We start from the raw sequence: 22,145 nt of genomic DNA, 5'->3' as shown, positions 1-22,145 counted from the left end.
CAGCTTGGCTAAAGAAAAGTGGATAATTGGCTCCAAAGAGGGAAAACATTCCCCGAAGCTGTTGGATTTGATTGGTAAAATCTTAAAAAAATACATCTACATCTTTACCTTCAATTTATTTGTAAACTAAAAAAAAAAAAAAGAAAGGAAAAAGAAACTCTTGTGAGGGAAATGAAACCTCGACGATCATATCACATGATGGAGATCATGAACTAGCTAATTGGCAAATTATGTAATAGGAGTGCCATTACGCAGGAATCCAACTGAAACTGCATTGTTTACGAAGACGTCCCCCTGCTGACCGGAAACTACGTTAAACAACAACCACCGCCGCCGACGCGCTTTGAACTTGAGAAGAGAAAAGGGACCCTAAACAGGAGGAGGAAACAAAAAAAAAAAAACAACAACAACCTGAAAACGCGCACCGTGCGGCAGCCTGCGGGCGCTCGGCATGTGCCAACTCTCCACAAACTCATTTTGGATGTTTGTTTTTCTCACTTCTAATCTGGGCAGACAGCCGCACTTGCTTTTTTTTTTTTTTTTTTTTGTTCAACGAAAAAAAAAGAAAAAAGAAAACGAGTCCAAATCCTGCCTCCCAAGCGTCTTACCTTGTATCTAAAGGTGGGAACAGGTGTTGCTGGAGCTTTCTGCTGGCTCGTCTAAGTCGTCCGAGAAAAATGCGGCGCTGAGCTTCCGAGTCCGAGCACCATGCTGCGGGAGAGGAGAGGGAAAAATGCGCACAACACTGGTGACAAGGCGGAGGAGCGCAGATTTTTAATTCTATCTGAGCATCTGAAGTGATACACAGTCACAGCAGAGACACTGTGTGTGTGTGCGTGTGTGTGTGTGGGTGCGCGTGTGTGTGTGTCGGGGTGCGTGTGTGTGTGTGTGTGTGTGTGTGCCCCCCCTCTGCCGCCTCCATGACTCTGACAAAAAACAAAAACAAAACATAAACCAATCGCATTTACATTATGGCACGGAAAATGTTACACTTTTTTCATACAGTGACGAGGGCGTTACCCGTTTATTTAAACAAAGGACAAATTATCTGTTTTTGTTTATTATTTAAAAAAAAAAACAGTACAGATTATTATCTTAATAAACATGAGTATTTTAGAATCATACACGGTTTTCAATTCCAACTGTAAAACATAATAATGAAAAATACTTTTTATTGTAGAAGTCAATTAAAATCACACTAACAATCACACCCTCGCTTTTAATTGGTTGGTGTTTATGGGGTTTGACTCAGATTACAGAAAGGATAATTGAGCCACATTTAGACGTTTCACACTCCTTTTTAAAACTTGAATGTTACTATATGCGTCATCTAACCGGATGTGGACTTTGACGCACGGTGTGCCTTTTTTCTTTTTTTTTTTTATTAGTGTGTGGGCCATTTGTGGATAACTGCACCATGCAGCCATCATTCACGTTTCAGGTGACAGCGTATGCGTTTGACCACTGGATGGCGCCAAAGGCCGTGTTTACAGTCACAGTCACCCGAGCGCCACGCAGGCGGGGTTTAAATGGGCAGTGCTTCATTGGGATGTTTGTGGGAAATCACAATGTGCTCTTTGGAGGGAGGCAGTTTTGAATAATAATAATAAAAAAAAATGCAGTTAATAAATAATTGAGTCCTTAGCAACAGAAATTATAAACCATTAGCATCATAACAATCAAGCTGCAGTGCTAACAGTTAGCTTGTACTTAAACAGGGACAAGCAGACGTTCAAACTTAGCTGTTCTCTTCATTTCCAACCATATTGCTTCAGCTAACAGCTTCTGTTGGCATGTTTTGTGAACACTGACAAGTTTCTACGTTCTTCAGCTCTCGTACTTTGAAATACATTCACAATAATCTTTAGGCCTTAGATGCTGAGTCTCTGCTGATTTTAAATGATAGCTTATCATAACCACACAGTTTGCTCTCACACAGATTTGACTGCATACTTTGTTTTGTCGTCTGCCAGCTTGTTCGGATTCTGATAACTCAAGTTTATTTGTTTCAGAGCCAAAACGAGTCTCTCAGGCTCACAGCTAGGACTTTATTTTTTTTCCAACAAAATATAGTTTTGCCAGTTATTTATCCAATAACTCACTCAGCTGCATTAGAGTTCTATCGGAGTTGGAGTCATTTGTGTTAAATGTCCTTAATTTCATTATGTGAACTCAAACCCGCCTATGTTAACTTTACAGCATTATTATTTTTAGATTGCAGCCAGATTACTCAATTACTTCCAAGAAACGTTCTCAAAGTTATCCACTCATGAAATGAAGTGTGAATCTGTAACAAAAGATGAAATAGCCTGAGAGTTACAGCTCGAAACTGCAAAAGAAGTAAGCAGACCGTGAATTTGGGTAATTTTCTAGCATAATGAGAACTTCGGCTCTGGGAGCTCCTCGGAGGATGGTCAAATGCGTTTTTATTTTGTTTCTTTTAAACCATAACTCTAACATAATTAAGATTACAGTGATTAAACCCAGTCAGCTCATATGGATGTTTGTTTTTGGTTTTATTGTACTATAAAAGCTTTAAAGAATCAGTACAAATACTCAAACCTGATCACTGACACACTCAGAAGAGGCTTTGGGGTTATGATTAAAACTTTCAGAATACAGAAACTAAACAAACCTTTAGTTGTTGTTTTTTTTCTTTTCTTACACAACCCTGGTGGCCTCCAGCTGTTTGCGTCATTTGTCACAAATCTGTCCTGTTCACCCTTGAAGATATTTCACATGTCGGAACAGAATAATCAAAATTTAAGCCGTTCTGAACCGATGCCTGAATCCAACAATCAGGACAAATCTGCTCCATGACTGAGTAATGGCTCTTAAGCCTTAAAAAAGCTGAATAAACATTCTGATTAAAGCTACTGGATTCTCTGCTACACATATAAACGTTTGGAAATTGTGCAGACACACTAACACGGCCAGAACCTTGAACTCAATCATGATTATTATGTAAAAGAAAAAAAAACAAAACTTATTGATTTCAAGTCAAAACCTCTTATTGTTACGCAAGGTAAACTCTTTAAAGTTGGTTTTTGTTATTTGAAGAATTAACCTTGTAAGAGTGGATTTTGAAAGCACAATATTACTTTACTCAGGTGATGTTTGCATCCACTAAATGCATGTTTGGATTGTGAATCTGAATTTGATTCCATTTGATTAAACTTGAATTGTTCTTGTTTGTTCAGAGTCTGACATTATCTTTGTTCTGAGAACTGATATTTACAAAGTCTATTAAAAGGAAAACATTTTTCTGACTGACATTGATTAAGAAGAAATATTTCCAGTTTTAGGTCAGTTAATGCCAAACATTTTATCTATATTTGATGATATTGATCTTGTGTCTATCACATTATATATTATTAAAGAGTCACATCAGTTTTGTTGATTTTTTTTTGTTTGTTTATGCCGATGTCAGTTTGATCTTTATATCTGCCTCCGTCCCCAAAACGCCTATGTGTGACAAAATTACACATACTGCTGAAATTTTAAACTTTTCCTTCGTGCAGCACCTCAGGATCGTTAGGGGCCCCATCTGGTCACTTAAGCTTAAATTTAGAGACACATCTCTGCATTTTGCACTTTAATTGATGTCAACAAGGACTTTAAATGTGAGTGTTTGATTTATTTGTCTTTTTGTGTAACCAGTGTAAGCAGAGAATACTTTGCTCTTTGCTGTAATTGATTCAACTTGCTTATTTTTAGAAAACAAAACAAAAAAAAAACAAGCACAAGTTACCCATCTGCTCTCCTAGATATCTCCACTAGCTGTGTGAGCTTCCTATGAACTCAATCTGACCAAAAGAAGAATCTGTATCATCGCAAGGTCAGGATGTGTGATAAGTATCTTCTTTTTTCTTTCCTAAATGTCCTATTTTCTCAAGCTGCGGTCTGCTGAACGCCTTCAGGGGGAAAAGCTGTGCTTCAGATGTTGTGCGTCTCAGAGAGTTTCTTGGCCTTGACATGACGGCCTCGTCTCCGCAGCTGCTTTCACATGTCACATCTCTGCGGGCCGGAGCCTCCGTCCATCCGCCCAGCAGAAAAAGCCTCCGGTGTGCCGGTCTGCAGCCAATCTCAAACCGGCAGCAACGCAGCGGATGCTGATTAATTAGAATAGCACACACTGTGTCTCTTTTTCTATTTCCCACCAACTTCCTTGCTGCTCTGCCTCCCCACACGCCGGCGCAGAGCAGGCGAGTTTCTGCTTTGGGAGACGGGAAGAAGACAGGTAGCTGCATGGTGATGAGCGGCTGTGTGCACAGCACAGAACAGTCGTGGTTTTGTGTTACTGTCCTCAGGAAATCCTGTGTCTGACTGAGAGCTCATCCATTTTTTAACTTCCACCCACATCAAAGTTGGATGCTGAGCGTTGGAAAGTTTCAGCATGAAGATTTCTCATTCTGTGCTGCAATATATTGCTCTGCTATCAGCACACATTTGGGCCTGTAATGGTAACAAATCTTGCTGGACATGATATTGTTTATGTGAGAACGTTTTCAAGTAGTACAATGGTAATGGCTTGATAATGCAAGAACACACATTCTCAAAGACCAGTAAATGTTAAATTCTAGCAAGAATACACCTCAGGAAGTATGTAGTTGCGCCCCTGAAGGTGAGTGAATGAAATCCAAACCTTTTATGGTTCGTAAGATATCGACATTTGTTTGGAGGCATCGTTTACACGGTGACTACAAAAAACATGCCACATGCAGCACAAAAAAAAACTACGTCAAAAGGTCAAATTACTCCCAGGTGTTAAACAGCATAAAAGCTGTTAAGCTGTCCAACTTCAAAATGGCTGCTGCCTTGTGTCCTCCATCAGGCCTGAAACTGGATGATTGATTGCCATTGATAGGCAGGAACTAAAACATCCACTGTGAAACACAACAGACATTTTATATTGTAATTCTCAATTCTGTCACAGGATGGAGCGGTTTCCCCCATGGGGTGAAAAATTCATAAAAAGCTGAATATTACAAAAACTATGAAGGTTATGAATACCAAGAGAAATAGCCGGCATTAGGAGAGCAAGCTGAGTAGTATAAAAGTTGAATGGTGAAAATATTACAAAGTATGCAGAAGAAGAAGTGAAGCGAAATTTACGGAGCAACCAGAAAAGTGGAACTCAATAGTGTGAATGAATTCCTACAGCATTCATACTATTAATAAAAATGGGTAGGGGGGTAAAGTGGAGGGACCAATGGTTCCCTGGCCCAACCTGTTCTGGCGAAGCTGCGCAGGTCACTTCCAGTTCAGACTTGTGGGAAAAATGTATTTAGTGCCCACAGATTAATTTTTTTCATAAGCTCACTGTGTGCTATTATTACCCCCTAGCAACAGTTGCCATGCTGCTGACAATGATGTCATCAGCATGACTTCAAATGATGTCTGTGTCATGAGGCCCTTCTAAGGATGCCTTTGTGATGTCATAAAGTCCATGACATCACCAACTGATCAGTTAATTCTCCGGTCAGTCAACACAAAATTCATTTGGACATTTTGGACAGCGCAATAAAGATGAGTGATGGAAGCTCCAGGAGTGACGTAGTAAAGGACATAGATTTAGTCTTTTTAGACAAGATGGAAAGAAAACTCTGCTGAGACATTTTTCAACTTCTCTGTGGCAATGATGATGTAGTTAGAGAACTGCTGTTTAAAATGATCAAAAGTGAAAACCCAATAGTTTTTACAAGCCCACACAGAGTTTTAGAAGAACCCTGGAACGTTCTAGGAAATTAATCTTCAGAAAGATTTTCTCAGGAAGGCATGGAAGTGGATTCAACATGCTGTCTGCTGTGGAGACGATTCAGACATTGTTCAGACTCAAGAAACCTCTAAAAGTGGACCAGATATGGAGCCAGCCTCCGAGTCAGGACTGGGATCTGAGTCAGGACTGGGATCTGAGTCAGGGCCGACCTCCGAGTCAGGACTGGGATCTGAGTCAGGACTGGGATCTGAGTCGGGACTGGGATCTGAGTCTGGAATGGGATCTGAGTCCGGAATGGGATCTGAGTCGGGACCGACCTCCAAATTGGGACCGGCATCTGAGTCCCTCTGAGTCGGAAGGAGTTGAAAAAGACAGAAACGTTCCTCTATTCCTTCTGATAAAAACGGTGAGCAGTGGTGCAAAAAGTAGGTATGCAGTTTAGTCAACGCATAGAGGCGCTGCACTAGAGGGGGACAAAAAAAAAAAATGTCGGAGGGGGGTGGATGCAGGGGCTGTGGGGGCAGAGGGGGCCCTGATGACATGTTTGCATACACCTCAGAAAGTATGTAGTCACGCCCCTGAGCGGAAATATCATAAAAATTCCTTATAAATATTTCTAAATGAGCAAATCTGTGATTTTGATTGCAAAAAAAAACAACCCACACACAAACAATCACGAAATCCTGGTTGGGCTGATCTGTTTAAAAGGATGTTGAATATTATTTAGTTTTAAAAAACGCGTATTGAATGCTGAAACAATTTCTATTTTAACAACTTAATGGGTTTTATCATTACATTCTGGCACAACCGGCCCTTTAAGAACATTCGGATCTTTGATATGGGCCAAAATAAAAATGAGTTTGAGCGCCCTGCCTCACGGCATTTAGATGTTTTTGGACTGCAGGAGGAAGCACGAACACCCAGAAAGACACAATCACAAACCAAGCACACGTGGCAAGAAGCAGCATGTTTCTGTCTGGGTTCTCCTCTGTTCTCTCCCACAGTGAGCAGACATCTTGCTCTGGGCTCTGGAAGTGACGGCTGAATCAACCGGTGAGGAGTCCAAGGCGAAAGACTGGAGAGGAAGCTGGAAGAAACATCATCATCGTGATGGCTACAGTTCGGATAAAACACAGAAAGACTCTAGCAGGCTAATAATTTTCTTAGAGGAAAAGAGCAACTGGACAGGAAAAATGGTTGAGGAATTTGCTCATGTTGTAAGACAATACGCAGACGAAGCTAAAATCAAAAGTCAGGGTGAACAATGGCAGGAAATCTTGCTCACGTTCATTTGTTCACTGGCAGTGTTTGCTTATGTTAACCCGATGCAAACCGGACATGATATTTACTTTCCTCCCTCAGGACTCACAATCATGCAGGGAGTTGTCATGAGAAGGACTTAGTTCTCGACAGACACTATGATGACTGCCGCTTTTTTTCTACGCCCAGATTTTTTTGCAGAGTAGCAGCAAAATCTGAGCTCTACTTTTTGTTTCAACTTAATTTTTTTATGACATCCTTTCCCACCACTGTTAGTCCCCTGGGACTATCATACCGGGTCTTCTTCCCTGCTCTACATCCGCCTGCTGTCTGGTCCATTCAGCTTCTCCACCTCCTCGCCCCTCAGGACTCCTGTCCTCTTCCGTACGAGGCTCTTTGCCACAAACGCTCCCGTACTCATATTAATTATGTTGCTTTCAGCATTTCTGGCTGAGTCATTCTCGCGCCATAATTCTCTCTCTGCACTTAAAAAAAAAAGAAGCAACAACTCTGCCAAGATATGAAGCTTTTAGTGGGCCTGAGTCTTACAGGGCCCTTTTTGACAAAACATTTCTGTCGGTTTGCCTCTACAAGCCACAATAAGTCGTTCAGTTTGAGGAAAACTCTCTGTGATGACGCCATCTGCTCCATTTGTTTTTAATTTTTAGAAGTTGGCATGGTGATTTTATCTCACTTATCCAAATCTGAGGAAGTTTGGTGTTGTTAGGGAAGCCGAAAAATGAAACTCCAGGAGGATTTTCTGTCTGGAAAATGGTATTTTTTGTTCATTTACAAACTTATTTTACGATTTTCTTTCACCTAATGTTGACTTAAAAACACTTTTCAGTTCTCTTTTAGATCCCCAACACCGGCAAGTTGTTTAGGCATAAAAGGTCACGTCAAGGTCACGCCACTTACAAGAGAAGAAGCTAAAATACTCAGAGGGAAAATGCAGTCAAGCATTCATCTTTTTTTCATTTGGCTCAGACACGGAGGAAAGAAAAGTGATGCTACTCCGGCTTCTTATTGTAAAATCAAGCATTTTCTTACCTATGAAGTGCTACGGGTGTCTTTTTTTTTGTCAGAAAAGTGCAATCTTACTTTTCCATTTTGGGAATCAATGGTTTCATACTCTTGTGGGTTGTTTTTGACTCTAAATCATATTTATGTACGCCATATATTCACTCAAGGTCTGGTCACAATATAAATCCAGGTTAGGTTCAATGCGTCGGCAAAGCTTTTGTTTTCCATCGGCTCCTGACGGAAATATCTTCAACCTGTTCGACAGAAATTTGGATTTAGCCAGATGTTCCCACAGCGATGATGACAGCGGTGAGACCAATCAGCATCATGCAGGCTGCAGCCCATGAGGCCAAAACACTGGAGCTGAGAGGCACTGAGAGAGACCATAAACCTGTAAAGCTGCGTGATAGCTGAGGATTTATTGCTGCAATCGCCCATTTCCACATACATGTGATGTTTATGCTCATTGTTATTGTAACAGAAACTTATTTTGCCGCTGTGAGCACCTTTAGCAGCCGGTGCCGTAATCCTTTGGATCAACTAGGACAAGAGTCTGCAACCTTTACCACTCAAAGAGCCATTTTTGCTCCCAGTCCAGCTAAATAAAACTCATTTAGAGCCTCTGGTGTTACATGACCTGTTGACAAAAGACATTTTTTTTATTTTTGATCTATATCTACTATAGGACATTTGTTATTTCTAAAAAAAAACATCATTTTATTTCCACTTTTTGGTTTTAACATACAGAAAAACTTTTTTTTTTTTGCAAAAATTAATACCGATGTTAATACTGGCAAAAGAAAAGCCCATTGTTTTCAACCCAATGATGAGAAAATTATATATAAAATTGTTGTTGGTACTTTTAGTGTCATTCTGTTGTGGAAATTCAGTTAAATTATAAAAAAAAAATAATAAATAAACAGTAAAATTGCTAAAAGCTGAATTTGCTTTTAAATCTACGCGTAATAGTATTAGTTGTTTTTAAAAAAAATAATTTCCAGCCATAGTTATTAAGAGCCGCAGGTTGCAAACTCCTGAGCAAGAAAGACAAATACAACGTATAGCTTATAAATTATCGTAAATTACGCTTCAACAACCATAAACACGGTTTAACTTCAAAATAAACTGCAACATCAGACATTTTAAGACATTTTCATTATATCATTACATTGAAAAAACAATACCCACAGCTGTCCTTTTCCACACCTACACAGCGGACAAATTAAAGGCCGACGCCTACATGCTGCACCGCCATCTTCCCAGACGGTTCCGGAGGCTCGTTACGTAAAGCTGGCCCCGTCCGGTCGCCTTTACAGACCGAGACACCGGCGGAAGAAGAGGACGGGGACGGCGGATAGATAAGATGTGTTTTCGTGTGTCGGTTTGGCAGGAAAATGCCGAAGCCCTCTTTATGTATCGAGAGGCTGAAGCGAGGGAAGTGTGAAGCGAGCGACGACGGCGTGACAGTCGCACCTCTCCGTGATTCAGTCCTTGTTCCGACTCTTGGCTAAATAATCCGTCACGATGAGTCACCGCCGGTAATTGACAGATGGACGCAGCAGAAAAAGGGGAAGTGATGAAAGTACTAATATAGAGCTGAAACACGCAGCATTTTACAGGGACTTGGGAAAGTTTTTTATGCCTTTACAATTTTTTTTTTTTCTCCCCACTTTTACAAACTTTAATTTATTTAAGTCGGAAACACACGAATTAGGTCAGGGATAAAATTGAGAAGTTTAAAGGAGAATTAGGTTAATAATAATAATAATAATAATAAATTAAAAACAGCACATAGTCCACTTTTCAGAGATCTCAAATAAATACCAGCTATTTCTTTCACCAGAGCAAAATAACTTACTTCAAAATTGAATATTTATAGTAATATTTTATTTCAAATGGAAATATCTTGCGTTATAAATTACACGCCAGTGTCACAGGTTCTTATTTCAGTTTCTGCTCAGGGGGACTGCAGGCCGGGGTGATTCGTGACACAGATTTGTTGCTGTAAATCGGGGGGTTTTGAAAACCTCCTTCTGATTTGCTGAGGAAGAGCAACACTCTGAGTGACGGCAGAATTGTGATGCAGGGGAATGTGAGCAACATCGTGCTCTGGACACAATCCAGTATGCTGCTTTACCAGACGCTGTTTGGTTTGTGGAGATTTGAAGCAAAGGAACGCTGACAGGAGTTAGTTTTTTTTATATATATATGTGCAGAACAGAATGACAGATGATGTTCTGTAATTTGTGGAAAAGTCCAGTTTGGTTTGTGCAAACAATGACACACGGGCGACTTTGGGAAGGAGCTGTTGCTTTGTGAAACTTACTGTATCTGATAAAAGAGAAACCATCTGAAGAGTTCATTTTCCCCCAGAACTTCTAGTTGGATTCCTATTACTGGTACCACTGGTAAAAAAAAAAAACCAGTACAACTCTCTTTAAATTGATATTGTGAGGTCTTCCAGACTCATAGTTGCTAAGGTTGCTCTCCAAAGAATAAATACAAACATTCACTATGAATAAATTGGATTTATGTGGAGTTCAGGGTTTAAAAGTGGATCCTGGAAGGAAGGAAGATTAGCTGGATGGATGAACGTAGAATGGCGGTTTTAGGTTTACTGTGATAAATTTGTTATCATTTTTGTTTTATAGTTGTCATAATAAATTACAATTGTTAAAAAAACAACCTCAAAACTGTCCGTGCTGTTTGGATTATTTTTTGTACTGTTTTCAATCAATTTGAAAATATGGTTAAAAGCAGCTATACTGTGTGCAGTTTGGTGCTACAGATCACACTTATTGATGTGACTGGCGTCCTAAAGAAGCGCGTTATGAAGGCATGTGTTTTTTCAAGAACAGCATTTGTATTTGTGAGGCTGTAATTGACGTGCTGCACAGTCACAGCCATACAGTTACCCAAAAAAAAAGTAATAAATAGTTTTCATCGCCACTTTCATCATTGTCACAATACTAACAAGTTATTGTGACCAAACTGTGGTGCTTTTGTTCTACGTTTGATTTTGAGGCTCATGTTTCACTTAACACAACATTTTGGAATTTGTATTGATGGGAGAAATTAATTACAACAGTAAAACTCATGTGGTTTTGAGCTGAGCTACAGATCTGTAATTTTGGTTGCTGAGCTACAGATCTGTAATTTTTATGGGAAATTTTAAAATAATTAAAATTCAGGGGCAAAAACATGACATATCCTGAGCGATTAATACAAAATCAGACTTCATGCAACTGGTTGAAACTTTTAACCAACTAGACGTATAATCTGAGTGAGACTGTCTTTCATTATCTTTAGGATGACTGAATATTTGATTTGTCAACAGAAAGCATCATGGGTGACTTACGAGAACAACACACGTTTGTTAAATATTGGATCCATCTTCCTTAGCAACAAAATGCTAATTTATTAGCTCCAATAACAACAATAAATGGGTTTACCTGCCACAGCAGAAGAAGATCGGTTAAAGAGACGACAACAAAGACTGCAAAATCACAACTTAGCGACTCTGTCAGCTGGATCTGTGAGAGTTTTCTGGCGTTAGACGTACGACTTCTGCTATCACCTCTCCAGTCAATCTATTTAACGTTCGACCTCATCAACGCGATAGTTTTCTACAACTTACCAGATGGCCGATTGTAGCAAACCATCTGCCGGGCCGAGCTGCAACCTGCGTGTACGGGAGGCATGACAAGATGAATAAAACATCCAATTGCACATCTCTGGTTCCTGTGTCAAAGCAAATTCAGTAAAGCAAACGTTGTCTAAAGCAGAAAGTCTTATATTTGTAAAGAGAGAGATGCTTTTAATACGCTGGATTTCAATGTTTCTGTAGGGAAACTTATTAGCCTCAGTTATTGTCCGTCTGGACGCTGAAGAAGCAGCAACACTGCAGCATCAGATTGTTTTTTTTTTTCTAGACACGAATTGAGCTCAACACCATGTCTGTGTGTTCGTCTGTATTTAATACCATTTTCCTGACATACGTTGTGGGGACCCACTGCTCCTTGTGGGGACCGAAGCCTGGTCCCCACCAGGGGAAACGCTGTTTTTGGGTCATGGGTTAGATTTAGGACTAAGGTGTGAATTGAGTTTTGATTAGGATTAGGATAAGGGTAAGGTTTATGCTGTAGAAATGAATGGAAGTCAATGGAAAGTCCCCACAAAGATAGCAACGCAAACATGTGTTTGTGTGCGTGTTGGCGTGCGCGTGTGTGTGTGTGTGTAGGCGTGTCCAGGCCCCCGCGCTGAAGAACAGGGTCAGGTTCAGATTCAAGCTCGCTGCCATCAGGAACACATTCTCGGTTTCCATCCACATTCAAGCGGGGGGAATCTTCAGGGAGACACAAAGGCAGCAGACGAATATATTTGGACATGTAATCAGGGCACAGACCACCAATTAGGAGGGCTGGTGTGTGTGTGTGTGTGGGTGTGTGTGTGTGTGTGTTGGTATATATGGTTTAGCCTGCCTTTTGACCTGAATACGTACTTACGTTACGCGGACCTAGGGGTAATACACGGACAGTGCCAATGTCCGCATAAATCATGGAGTGTATTTTAAATTTTGAGTATCTAAACAACACTTTTTCTCATAAATCTAAAGTTTTATAGGAACTATGCCAGTGTTTGCATGATTTGGACCATGTATTTGTACTTTTCACTGAATAAACAGCGTGATATCTCACTTTCTTTAATTGTCCTTTTATACCATGTAACCTGAGTTTTGTGTATTCCAGTGTATAACACAGCGCCGCCTGATGTCAGTGTATGAATTGCAGTTTTACACACATTTTTATACACTACGCGCGCTTTTAGCCGGTCATCATCTGATTGGCTGGAAAAAAAACTGTGGGCGTGTCTTATTACCAAACCATCCCAGACGCAAGGTTTTTAAAAATTAAATCCTCATTTGAAGCCGCAGCCCTCAATATGGACGTGTTGGTGGAATAACTGTGCACAGGTAAGCATTAATGGTAAATTAAAATAATTTTTGCCTAGATGAAGTTATTTACAAGTAAATAACTGCAGATGCAAAAAAGGTTTTTGAGCAAAATGAAATATTTTAGATTTTAATTTAGGTGACATTAAAGCTAAGCAACTTATTTTAGATATTTGCATCAAGTAGCTTAAATATGTATGCTTTTATGACTGAAAAGACTTACCTGAAGCAGTATAGTTTTTATTCCGAGTGTTTTAAAGTAAGAGACTAGCTGAGCTAGGAGAGCTAGCTTCCTAGCTAGAAACAGGTGTTTGACAAGTTGACAATATTTGGGGTAGGTGGTACCTGTGTGGTACCTACTACCTAGCTTTTAGTGATAAAAGTTGGGTGATGAACTGTAAGGTTTTCATCATTATATTTAACAATATTGGTGAACTGCTTGCTTTATGTTAGCTAATTGCACCGTAGTGATGCTTGTTAAGCTCGTTAAGCTTGATTTCAAGCAGGAGATTAATAAGAAGCAAACCCACAAGTTTCTGTGAAACTTGTTTATCTTTTGGAAAAGCACCAGTGGTTGAAGGTTTTAATAATTGGCTGCAATAGGGCTGGTGCATCAATGGCTTTAAAGCTGTGTACTGTAATCACTTTCATGACTTAAATGCTGAAAGTGTAAATCAAGAGTCCTCAAATTTAGGCAAATATCGGCGTCCTTCAATTTTTAAATGTGTATTTGTACCTGAATCAATTAGCTGAATAACCTCCTCATATGCAGCCAAATTCTCCAGATTTCTGACCACATTATTTGACTTAGGTGTGTTGAAGCAGAGATGCATCTAAAAGTTGGAGGAGACTGTCCCTGGAGGACTGATTAAAACTGTTTAATTAAAGATAAATAGGACTTCTCTAATAAAATTCATTTGTGCAACAAACTACCCTTTTTCCTTAAAGTATGGCTCAAATGTTCTTGTAAGGCTGTATTATTGGCTGAACATCAATATATTGAACACTGAACTATTTGTAGATGGTAAAGCACTTTTTTAAATCAGTGATTAAATAAATTATAGTGTTGGTGTTTTATCTGAGCTGTGTGTCTTGCATGCATAACATGTTTCCATATTTATAATTAAAATTTTAGCTTTAACATTTGTAGGAATTACAAAGAAGCTTGTAATTCCTTCTTTGACTGTTATAACTTTTCATACATGTCAGTAAAACATGCAGAGGCGAAGACGCATAAATCCGAAGGAAGATGCCAAATATTATATTGATACCAAAACGGACAAAGTGGGGCTTGACGTCACGTACATCAATGCCTTTAAAGGTATGGGGATTTTTTTGGAGTGGTTTAAATACAATCAAGCCTTTATACATTGTTTACTCTTTCTACTATTATTTTTGCTTTCTTCTGTAGGTCGTGGTATCTTTGCCACAACCTCTTTTCAGAAAGGAGACTTTCTGTGTGAATATCGAGGTGAACTGATCAGTAAAGAGGAATGTGAGAGGAGACAGAGAGTTTACCATGACAACCTTAAAGTATTCTTGTTTGAATTCTATTTTAATGGAAAACTCTGGTGGTTAGTATGTTTGTATCAGAAGTCTAATTAGAACTAAATGGCATATATATAAATGAATATTTTAATATTTAAAATTAAATGTTATGTATTTGCAGTGTTGATGCAGCAAAAGAAGATTGCTCCCTTGGAAGGCTTATAAACGATGACAATATCAGCCCAAATGCCAAAATGAAGTATCTGACCATCCAACAGAAGCCACATTTGTGTTTATTTGCAACTCGAGATATCAATCAGGGAGAAGAGATTACGTACAATTATGGGGACTCAGACTGGCCATGGCGACTCAAGGTACTAAAAAAATAGAAATGTATGAATCTTAAGACAATGTTCATTTAAGAAATGCACTAATAATGATGATTTACAACCTGAACCTCCTTTGTTTTACCATTCTTTTCACAACACTAGATGGCTGACTATACAAGACATTACTGGGCAAATTAACCAGTTGCCCACAAATGTATAATAAATAATTACAGTATAGTAGTATTTACAGTAGTATTTTACGTATTCTCAAAACATTGTTACATCTACAATAAATTTGATATATATTCAAATTCAACAGAACTCCAGTGGGATGTCTTCAACTGGACAAGATGTTGAGGTGCCATCCACATCACAGTTGGTTTCATACTATGGACCGGTATCAACCAAAGACCAAATAAAGGTGTGGGAAAATGATATTATTGAAAGTTTTAAGACAAAATCTGAATATAAGTGAGGGTATCTCTGTGAAGTAATCTAGGGCAGTATGGTGTTGACTTGTATTTATTTTCTGTTTCAGATCAGAGCTGAAAATGACCAGGATCAGATGATAACCAGTGTCCCAAACGAGACAGATCCAGTCCTGGATTCACTCCCCATCAAGGTTGTGAATATTGGTTTGACCTCTGATAAATGTTGACTTGGCATCACAGAATATATTGGGAGAGTAAATATTTTAATTTCTTAAAGGTTATAGAAAATATTTTTATTTTTGGTGATTTTAATTAACAGAATCAGACTTCAATTTGGTCAGTGCTGGTGAAATTATAATAGTCAACTTGTTTCTTAGCATTCGTCTTGCAGACTGTTTCCAGAATTCAAAACACTTGGGTTAACCACCAAATTATTTTCTCTGCTACATCAGAAAATCTTCTGTGGGGATAAAACAATCAATCTTTCTTCTTTTTCACAGGAATTGGAGAAAGAAATGTCCCAAAGTCCTGACTGTCCTCGTACAACTTCTTCAGCTGGCAACACAGAACAGGTACAGAAGTTGGGTTTTCATTTTGAAATTACCAAACATTTTGGCTGGATTTAAAACTAGTTTCCTTGCATGGGTGTTTTCTCTCATAGAACAATCATTTAAGTGAAGATATCTCTGTGAAGTAATCAAGGGCAGTATGGTGTTGACTTGTATTTATTTTCTGTTTCAGATCACAGCTGAAAATGATCAGGATCAGATGACAACCAGTGTCCCAAATGAGACAGACCCTGTCCTGGATTCACTCCCCATCAATTCAGAGGTATTTTATGTTTAAGGTGCAGCTAAATGATGTCAGTCAGCCAACCTGTTCAACTTCAGTGTGTCTGTGTGTGGACCTGAATGCCATGTGGTTTATCTGGACATTGGTTTGTAAGGACAGTCTCATGTCATGGTTTTCAGTTTGTAAGTTCAGCGTGTGTATGTGTGTGTTTCATGGTCACCTGCCCCAATGTGATACAGGAGGACCATATTGTATATGGGGACCTTGCGTTATTGAATTGATAAAAACATATGTTTTGGTTCTTGTGACCTTGTAAATATTGATTTGACCTCTCATAAATGTTGACTTGGCATTACAGAATATATTGGGAAAGTAAATATTTTAATTTCTTAAAGGTTAAAGTAGATGCATAGATTTTTGCTAAAATTTCTTTTAATTTCACAACAGAATCAGACTTCAGTCTTGTCAATGCTGGTGAAATTGGAGTATTTTGAATATTTGTTAAAGTTTGCTGTCATTCAATGTGTTTACCGTTCATCCTTTAGGTTGTTTCCAGGATTCAAAACACTTGAGTCACAATCGGACTATTTTCTCTGCTGCATCACAGAATTTCAGGGGAGAAAAAAATCAATTTTTCTTCTTTTTCACAGGAATTGGAGGAAGAAATGTCCCAAAGTCCTGACTGTCCTCGTACAACTTCTTCAGCTGGCAACACAGAACAGGTACAGAAGTTGGGTTTTCATTTTGAAATTACCAAACATTTTGGCTGGATTTAAAACTAGTTTCCTTTCATGGGTGTTTTCTCTCATAGAATAATCATTTAAGTGAAGATATCTCTGTGAAGTAATCAAGGGCAGTATGGTGTTGACTTGTATTTATTTTCTGTTTCAGATCACAGCTGAAAATGATCAGGATCAGATGACAACCAGTGTCCCAAATGAGACACACCCTGTCCTGGATTCACTCCCCATCAATTCAGAGGTATTTTATGTTTAAGGTGCAGCTAAATGATGTCAGTCAGCCAACCTGTTCAACTTCAGTGTGTCTGTGTGTGGACCTGAATGCCATGTGGTTTATCTGGACATTGGTTTGTAAGGACAGTCTCATGTCATGGTTTTCAGTTTGTAAGTTCAGCGTGTGTATGTGTGTGTTTCATGGTCACCTGCCCCAATGTGATACAGGAGGACCATATTGTATATGGGGACCTTGCGTTATTGAATTGATAAAAACATATGTTTTGGTTCTTGTGACCTTGTAAATATTGATTTGACCTCTCATAAATGTTGACTTGGCATTACAGAATATATTGGGAAAGTAAATATTTTAATTTCTTAAAGGTTAAAGTAGATGCATAGATTTTTGCTAAAATTTCTTTTAATTTCACAACAGAATCAGACTTCAATCTTGTCAATGCTGGTGAAATTGGAGTATTTTGAATATTTGTTAAAGTTTGCTGTCATTCAATGTGTTTACCGTTCATCCTTTAGGTTGTTTCCAGGATTCAAAACACTTGAGTCACAATCGGACTATTTTCTCTGCTGCATCACAGAATTTCTGGGGAGAAAAAAATCAATTTTTCTTCTTTTTCGCAGGAATTGGAGGAAGAAATGTCCCAAAGTCCTGACTGTCCTCGTACAACTTCTTCAGCTGGCAACACAGAACAGGTACAGAAGTTGGGTTTTCATTTTGAAATTACCAAACATTTTGGCTGGATTTAAAACTAGTTTCCTTGCATGGGTGTTTTCTCTCATAAAACAATCATTTAAGTGAAGATATCTCTGTGAAGTAATCAAGGGCAGTATGGTGTTGACTTGTATTTATTTTCTGTTTCAGATCACAGCTGAAAATGATCAGGATCAGATGACAACCAGTGTCCCAAATGAGACAGACCCTGTCCTGGATTCACTCCCCATCAATTCAGAGGTATTTTATGTTTAAGGTGCAGCTAAATGATGTCAGTCAGCCAACCTGTTCAACTTCAGTGTGTCTGTGTGTGGACCTGAATGCCATGTGGTTTATCTGGACATTGGTTTGTAAGGACAGTCTCATGTCATGGTTTTCAGTTTGTAAGTTCAGCGTGTGTATGTGTGTGTTTCATGGTCACCTGCCCCAATGTGATACAGGAGGACCATATTGTATATGGGGACCTTGCGTTCTTGAATTGATAAAAACATATGTTTTGGTTCTTGTGACCTTGTAAATATTGATTTGACCTCTCATAAATGTTGACTTGGCATTACAGAATATATTGGGAGAGTAAATATTTTAATTTCTTAAAGGTTAAAGTAGATGCATAGATTTTTGCTAAAATTTCTTTTAATTTCACAACAGAATCAGACTTCAGTCTTGTCAATGCTGGTGAAATTGGAGTATTTTGAATATTTGTTAAAGTTTGCTGTCATTCAATGTGTTTACCGTTCATCTTTTAAGGTGTTTCCAGGATTTAAAGCACTTGAGTCACAATCGGACTATTTTCTCTGCTGCATCACAGAATTTCTGTGGAGAAAAAAATCAATCTTCTTTTTCACAGGAATTGGAGAAAGAAATGACCCAAAGTCCTGACTGTCCTCGTACAACTTCTTCAGCTGGCAACACAGAACAGGTACAGAAGTTGGATTTCATTTTTAATTTACCGAACATTTTGGCTGGATTTAAAACTAGTTTCCTTCCATGGTTGTTGGCTCTCATAGCACAATCATTTAAGTGAAGATATCTCTGTGAAGTAGTCAGCCATTTCATATATGGGGACCTTGCTTTATTGAATAGATAAAAGCATATGTTTTGGTTCTTGTGAGGTTGAGAATATTGGTTTGACTTCTGATAAATGTTGACTTGGTGGCACAGAATATAATCTTAGAAAAATGTTTTAAATGTTGTCAAAGTTTAAAAAAAAAAAAATATATATATATATATATATATAAATTTTGTCTTTTGTATTTATCTACATTTTGACGACACAATATTTTTAATTCAACAATTTAAAAGTTCGCAGAAAAAGTTGTTTTTTATGACTGAAACCCTCTGTAATTATTTGTCTCATTTATTATCCAATATAGTATGATCCCAAAGGGGAAATTGCTTATTCATTGAAAAGCTACTCCATCTGAGCTAATAAATATAAATAATAAAATATGTCTGTCTGTCTGTCTGTGAAAACGTTTGGGCACCCCTATTAATCTTAATTATTTTATTTCTAAATATTTGGGGTTTTGCAACAGCTATTTCAGTTTGATATATCTAATAACTGATGGAAACAGTAATATTCCAGTATTGAATTGAGGTTTATTGTACTAACAGAAAATGTGCAATATGCATTAAAACAGAATTTGACAGGTGCAAAAATTTGGGTACCCTTATCATTTTATTGATTTCAATACTCCCAACTACTTTTCACTGACTTACTGAAACACAAAATTGGTTTGGTAACCTCATTAAGCTTTGTACTTCATAGACAAGTGTATCCAATCATGAGAAAATGTATTTAAGGTGGCCAGTTGCAAGTTGTTCTCCTATTTGAGTCTCCTCTGAAGAGTGGCATCATGGGCACCTCAAAACAACTCTCAAATGATCTGAATACAAAGATTGTTCAACATAGTTGTTTAGAGGAAGGACACAAAAAGTTGTCTCAGAGATTTAAACTGTCAGTTTCCACTGTGAGGAACATAGTAAGGAAATGGAAAACCACAGGGACAGTTCTTGTTAAGCCCAGAAGTGGCAGGCCAAGAAAAATATCAGAGAGGCAGAGAAGAAGAATGGTGAGAACAATCAAAGACAACCCACAGACCACCTCAAAGACCTGCAGCATCATCTTGCTGCAGATGGTGTCACTGTGCATTGTTCAACAATTCAGCGCACTTTGCACAAGGAGAAGCTGTATGGGAGAGTGATGCGACAGAAGCCTTTTCTGCAAGCATGCCACAAACAGTCGCTTGAGGTATGCAAAAGCACATTTGGACAAGCCGGTTTCATTTTGGAACAAGGTCCTGTGGACTGATGAAACAAAGATTGAGGGGTTCCGGTGACGTCAACTTCCAAGATGGCAGCTTGAGCTGACTGCACCTCCAGTAAATCTTAATTTGACCGCCATTAATTGCCAAATATAACAAAAAATGAGTAAAATGGAATCTATAAGGGGGTCTAGAATGGGGAAAAGGGACGGGAATAAGAAAACCACGAATAAAGAATTGGCAAAAGAAAGAAAGATGGCAGGTAGCTCACCAACACATCAGCACCTCAGCGAAGCTAATGCTAATAAGCTTTCCACTGACTCGACTGCACTAGCGCAAATCCTGGGGGAGTTACGGGATTTCCGAAAAGATATGAAACAACAGCTTGATGACATTAAGTCAGATCTCATCAACATACACCAAAAAATTAAGGAGACGGATGACCGAGTCAAAACGCAAACCATTATCATGTCTTCTGGGACTACCCAATCATAAAAGATTACTGAAAAGAGATAAATAGTGCCTTACAAGATATTTTCAAGCAGAACATTCCTTTTGAGATCAAGCTTATGTATTTTACATAATTTCTTCAAAAAGAAATAAATATTTAATGACTATTTTATTAATAGCAAGTAAGAAAAACATTACAAGAAAATGGTTATCACAAGACAAACCAACTTTCGACGACTGGATCGACATAACATTTAACATGTATAAAATGGAAAAGAAATAACAGTCACAGGACTGAACAATTCTGTCAGTGGTGGCAGATTTGGGTAGAGATCTGATTTCATTTTTAGAGACCAAACTTGATTAAATCTCCTATGACAGCCATACTTCATAATTATTTTATACTATGTCTTTCGTTCATGTATTTCTTTTTTTTTCTGGTTTGCTCTTTACATTTCTAACTTGATTCCTTTCTCTATTTTTGGTTTCTTCTTTCACACTCTCTTTATTCCTTGCTTTATAATCTTTCTCAGGGAAGTGAAGTTGCATTTTTGTTTTGACTGTTATTATGCAATGGTCTACATGTCTACCTTATTACAAATGTTGAAGTTAATCCTGTGATGTAGAGGCCTAAGTTTATGTAAGTGATACTTTCTTGAGAATCAATAAAGATAAAATAAAAAAAAGAAACAAAGATTGAGTTGTTTAGTCATAAAAAATAGCGTTATACATGGCAGCAAAAAAATACAGCGTTTCAAGAAAAACACTTGCTACCCACTGTAAAATGTGGTGGAGGTTTCATCATGCTTTGGCCAATGTCAGCACTGGGGATCTTGTTAAAGTTGAGGGTTGCATGGATTTCACTCAATATCAACAGATTCTTGAGAATAATGTTCAAGAATCAGTTACGAAGTTGAAGTTGCGCTGGGATATTTCAGCAAGACAATGATCCAAAACACCGCTCCAAATCTACTCGAACAATTACAATGTTCTGGAATGGCCATCCCAATCCCCAGACCTGAATATCATTGAACATCTGTGGGATGATTTGAAGCAGGCTGTAAATGCTCAGCGACCATCAAACTTAACTGAACTGGAATTGTTTTGTAAAGAAGAATGGTCAAAAATACCTTCATCCAGGATCCAGGAACTCATTAAAAGCTACAGGAAGTGACTAGAGGCTGTTATTTTTGCAAAAGGAGGATCTGCTAAATATTAATGCCACTTTTCTGTTGAAGTGCCCATATTTTTGCACCTGTCAAATTCTGTTTTAATGCATACTTCACATTTTCTGTTAGTACAATAAACCTCAATTCAATACTGAAACATTACTTATGTCCATCAGATATATCAAACTGAAATAGCTGTTGCAAACACCCAAATATTTATATATAAAAATAATTAAGTTTAATAGGGCTGCCCAAACTTTTTCATATGACTGTATATATATGTATATGTGTGTGTGTTTTTAAATATATGTTTAATTTGTTCTTTGTAGTGTCAAAAACATCACTTGATGTGCACAACAGTATCCTCTTTGGAGAAGTGTACTCAGTGTTTTGGACCTTGTGCTTCATTCAAGTGGGTTGGCTACCAGTGCAAAGGTAAGATATTTAGTTAATTTGTACTGTGAATTAATTAATTTTAATAGGATGTATGTCTTTGTTGAACAAATTACAGTGTCAGAATTGAGTATATAGTTTTCAATACAATGCAATTTATGTCATCATGGTGACTTTCAAAGCAGTGGAAGTT

General features: G+C 38.2%; 2 protein-coding genes and 1 long non-coding RNA gene across 3 annotated transcripts in view; 2 read left to right on the top strand and 1 right to left on the bottom strand.

The window, feature by feature from the left end:
• The window catches only part of rin1b (Ras and Rab interactor 1b), a 43,991-nt gene extending 42,956 nt beyond the window's left edge, over positions 1-1,035 (bottom strand). The window contains exon 1 of the mRNA XM_032582809.1: positions 609-1,035. The gene's annotated coding sequence lies outside the window, so the exon portion shown is untranslated. The remainder of the gene's footprint in view (positions 1-608) is intronic.
• Positions 1,036-13,498: 12,463 nt separating this feature from the next.
• Positions 13,499-15,174, top strand: LOC116732139 (uncharacterized). Its single transcript, XR_004341715.1, has 4 exons — positions 13,499-14,274; positions 14,365-14,527; positions 14,623-14,815; positions 15,090-15,174. It is a non-coding gene; the product is annotated as an uncharacterized LOC116732139 (long non-coding RNA).
• A 30-nt stretch (positions 15,175-15,204) lies between these two features.
• On the top strand, positions 15,205-22,011 carry LOC116733198 (uncharacterized). Its single transcript, XM_032583980.1, has 9 exons — positions 15,205-15,392; positions 15,702-15,773; positions 15,943-16,032; positions 16,644-16,715; positions 16,885-16,974; positions 17,586-17,657; positions 17,827-17,916; positions 18,524-18,595; positions 21,889-22,011. The coding sequence occupies exons 1-9, from the start codon at positions 15,276-15,278 to the stop codon at positions 22,009-22,011; spliced, it is 798 nt and encodes a 265-aa protein (XP_032439871.1). The 5' UTR covers positions 15,205-15,275.
• The last annotated feature ends 134 nt before the right edge of the window (positions 22,012-22,145 follow it).

This window comes from Xiphophorus hellerii, chromosome 14 (genome assembly GCF_003331165.1).
Source record: "Xiphophorus hellerii strain 12219 chromosome 14, Xiphophorus_hellerii-4.1, whole genome shotgun sequence".
Lineage (NCBI taxonomy): Eukaryota > Metazoa > Chordata > Actinopteri > Cyprinodontiformes > Poeciliidae > Xiphophorus > Xiphophorus hellerii.
This window is presented reverse-complemented; position numbering and strand designations above follow the sequence as displayed.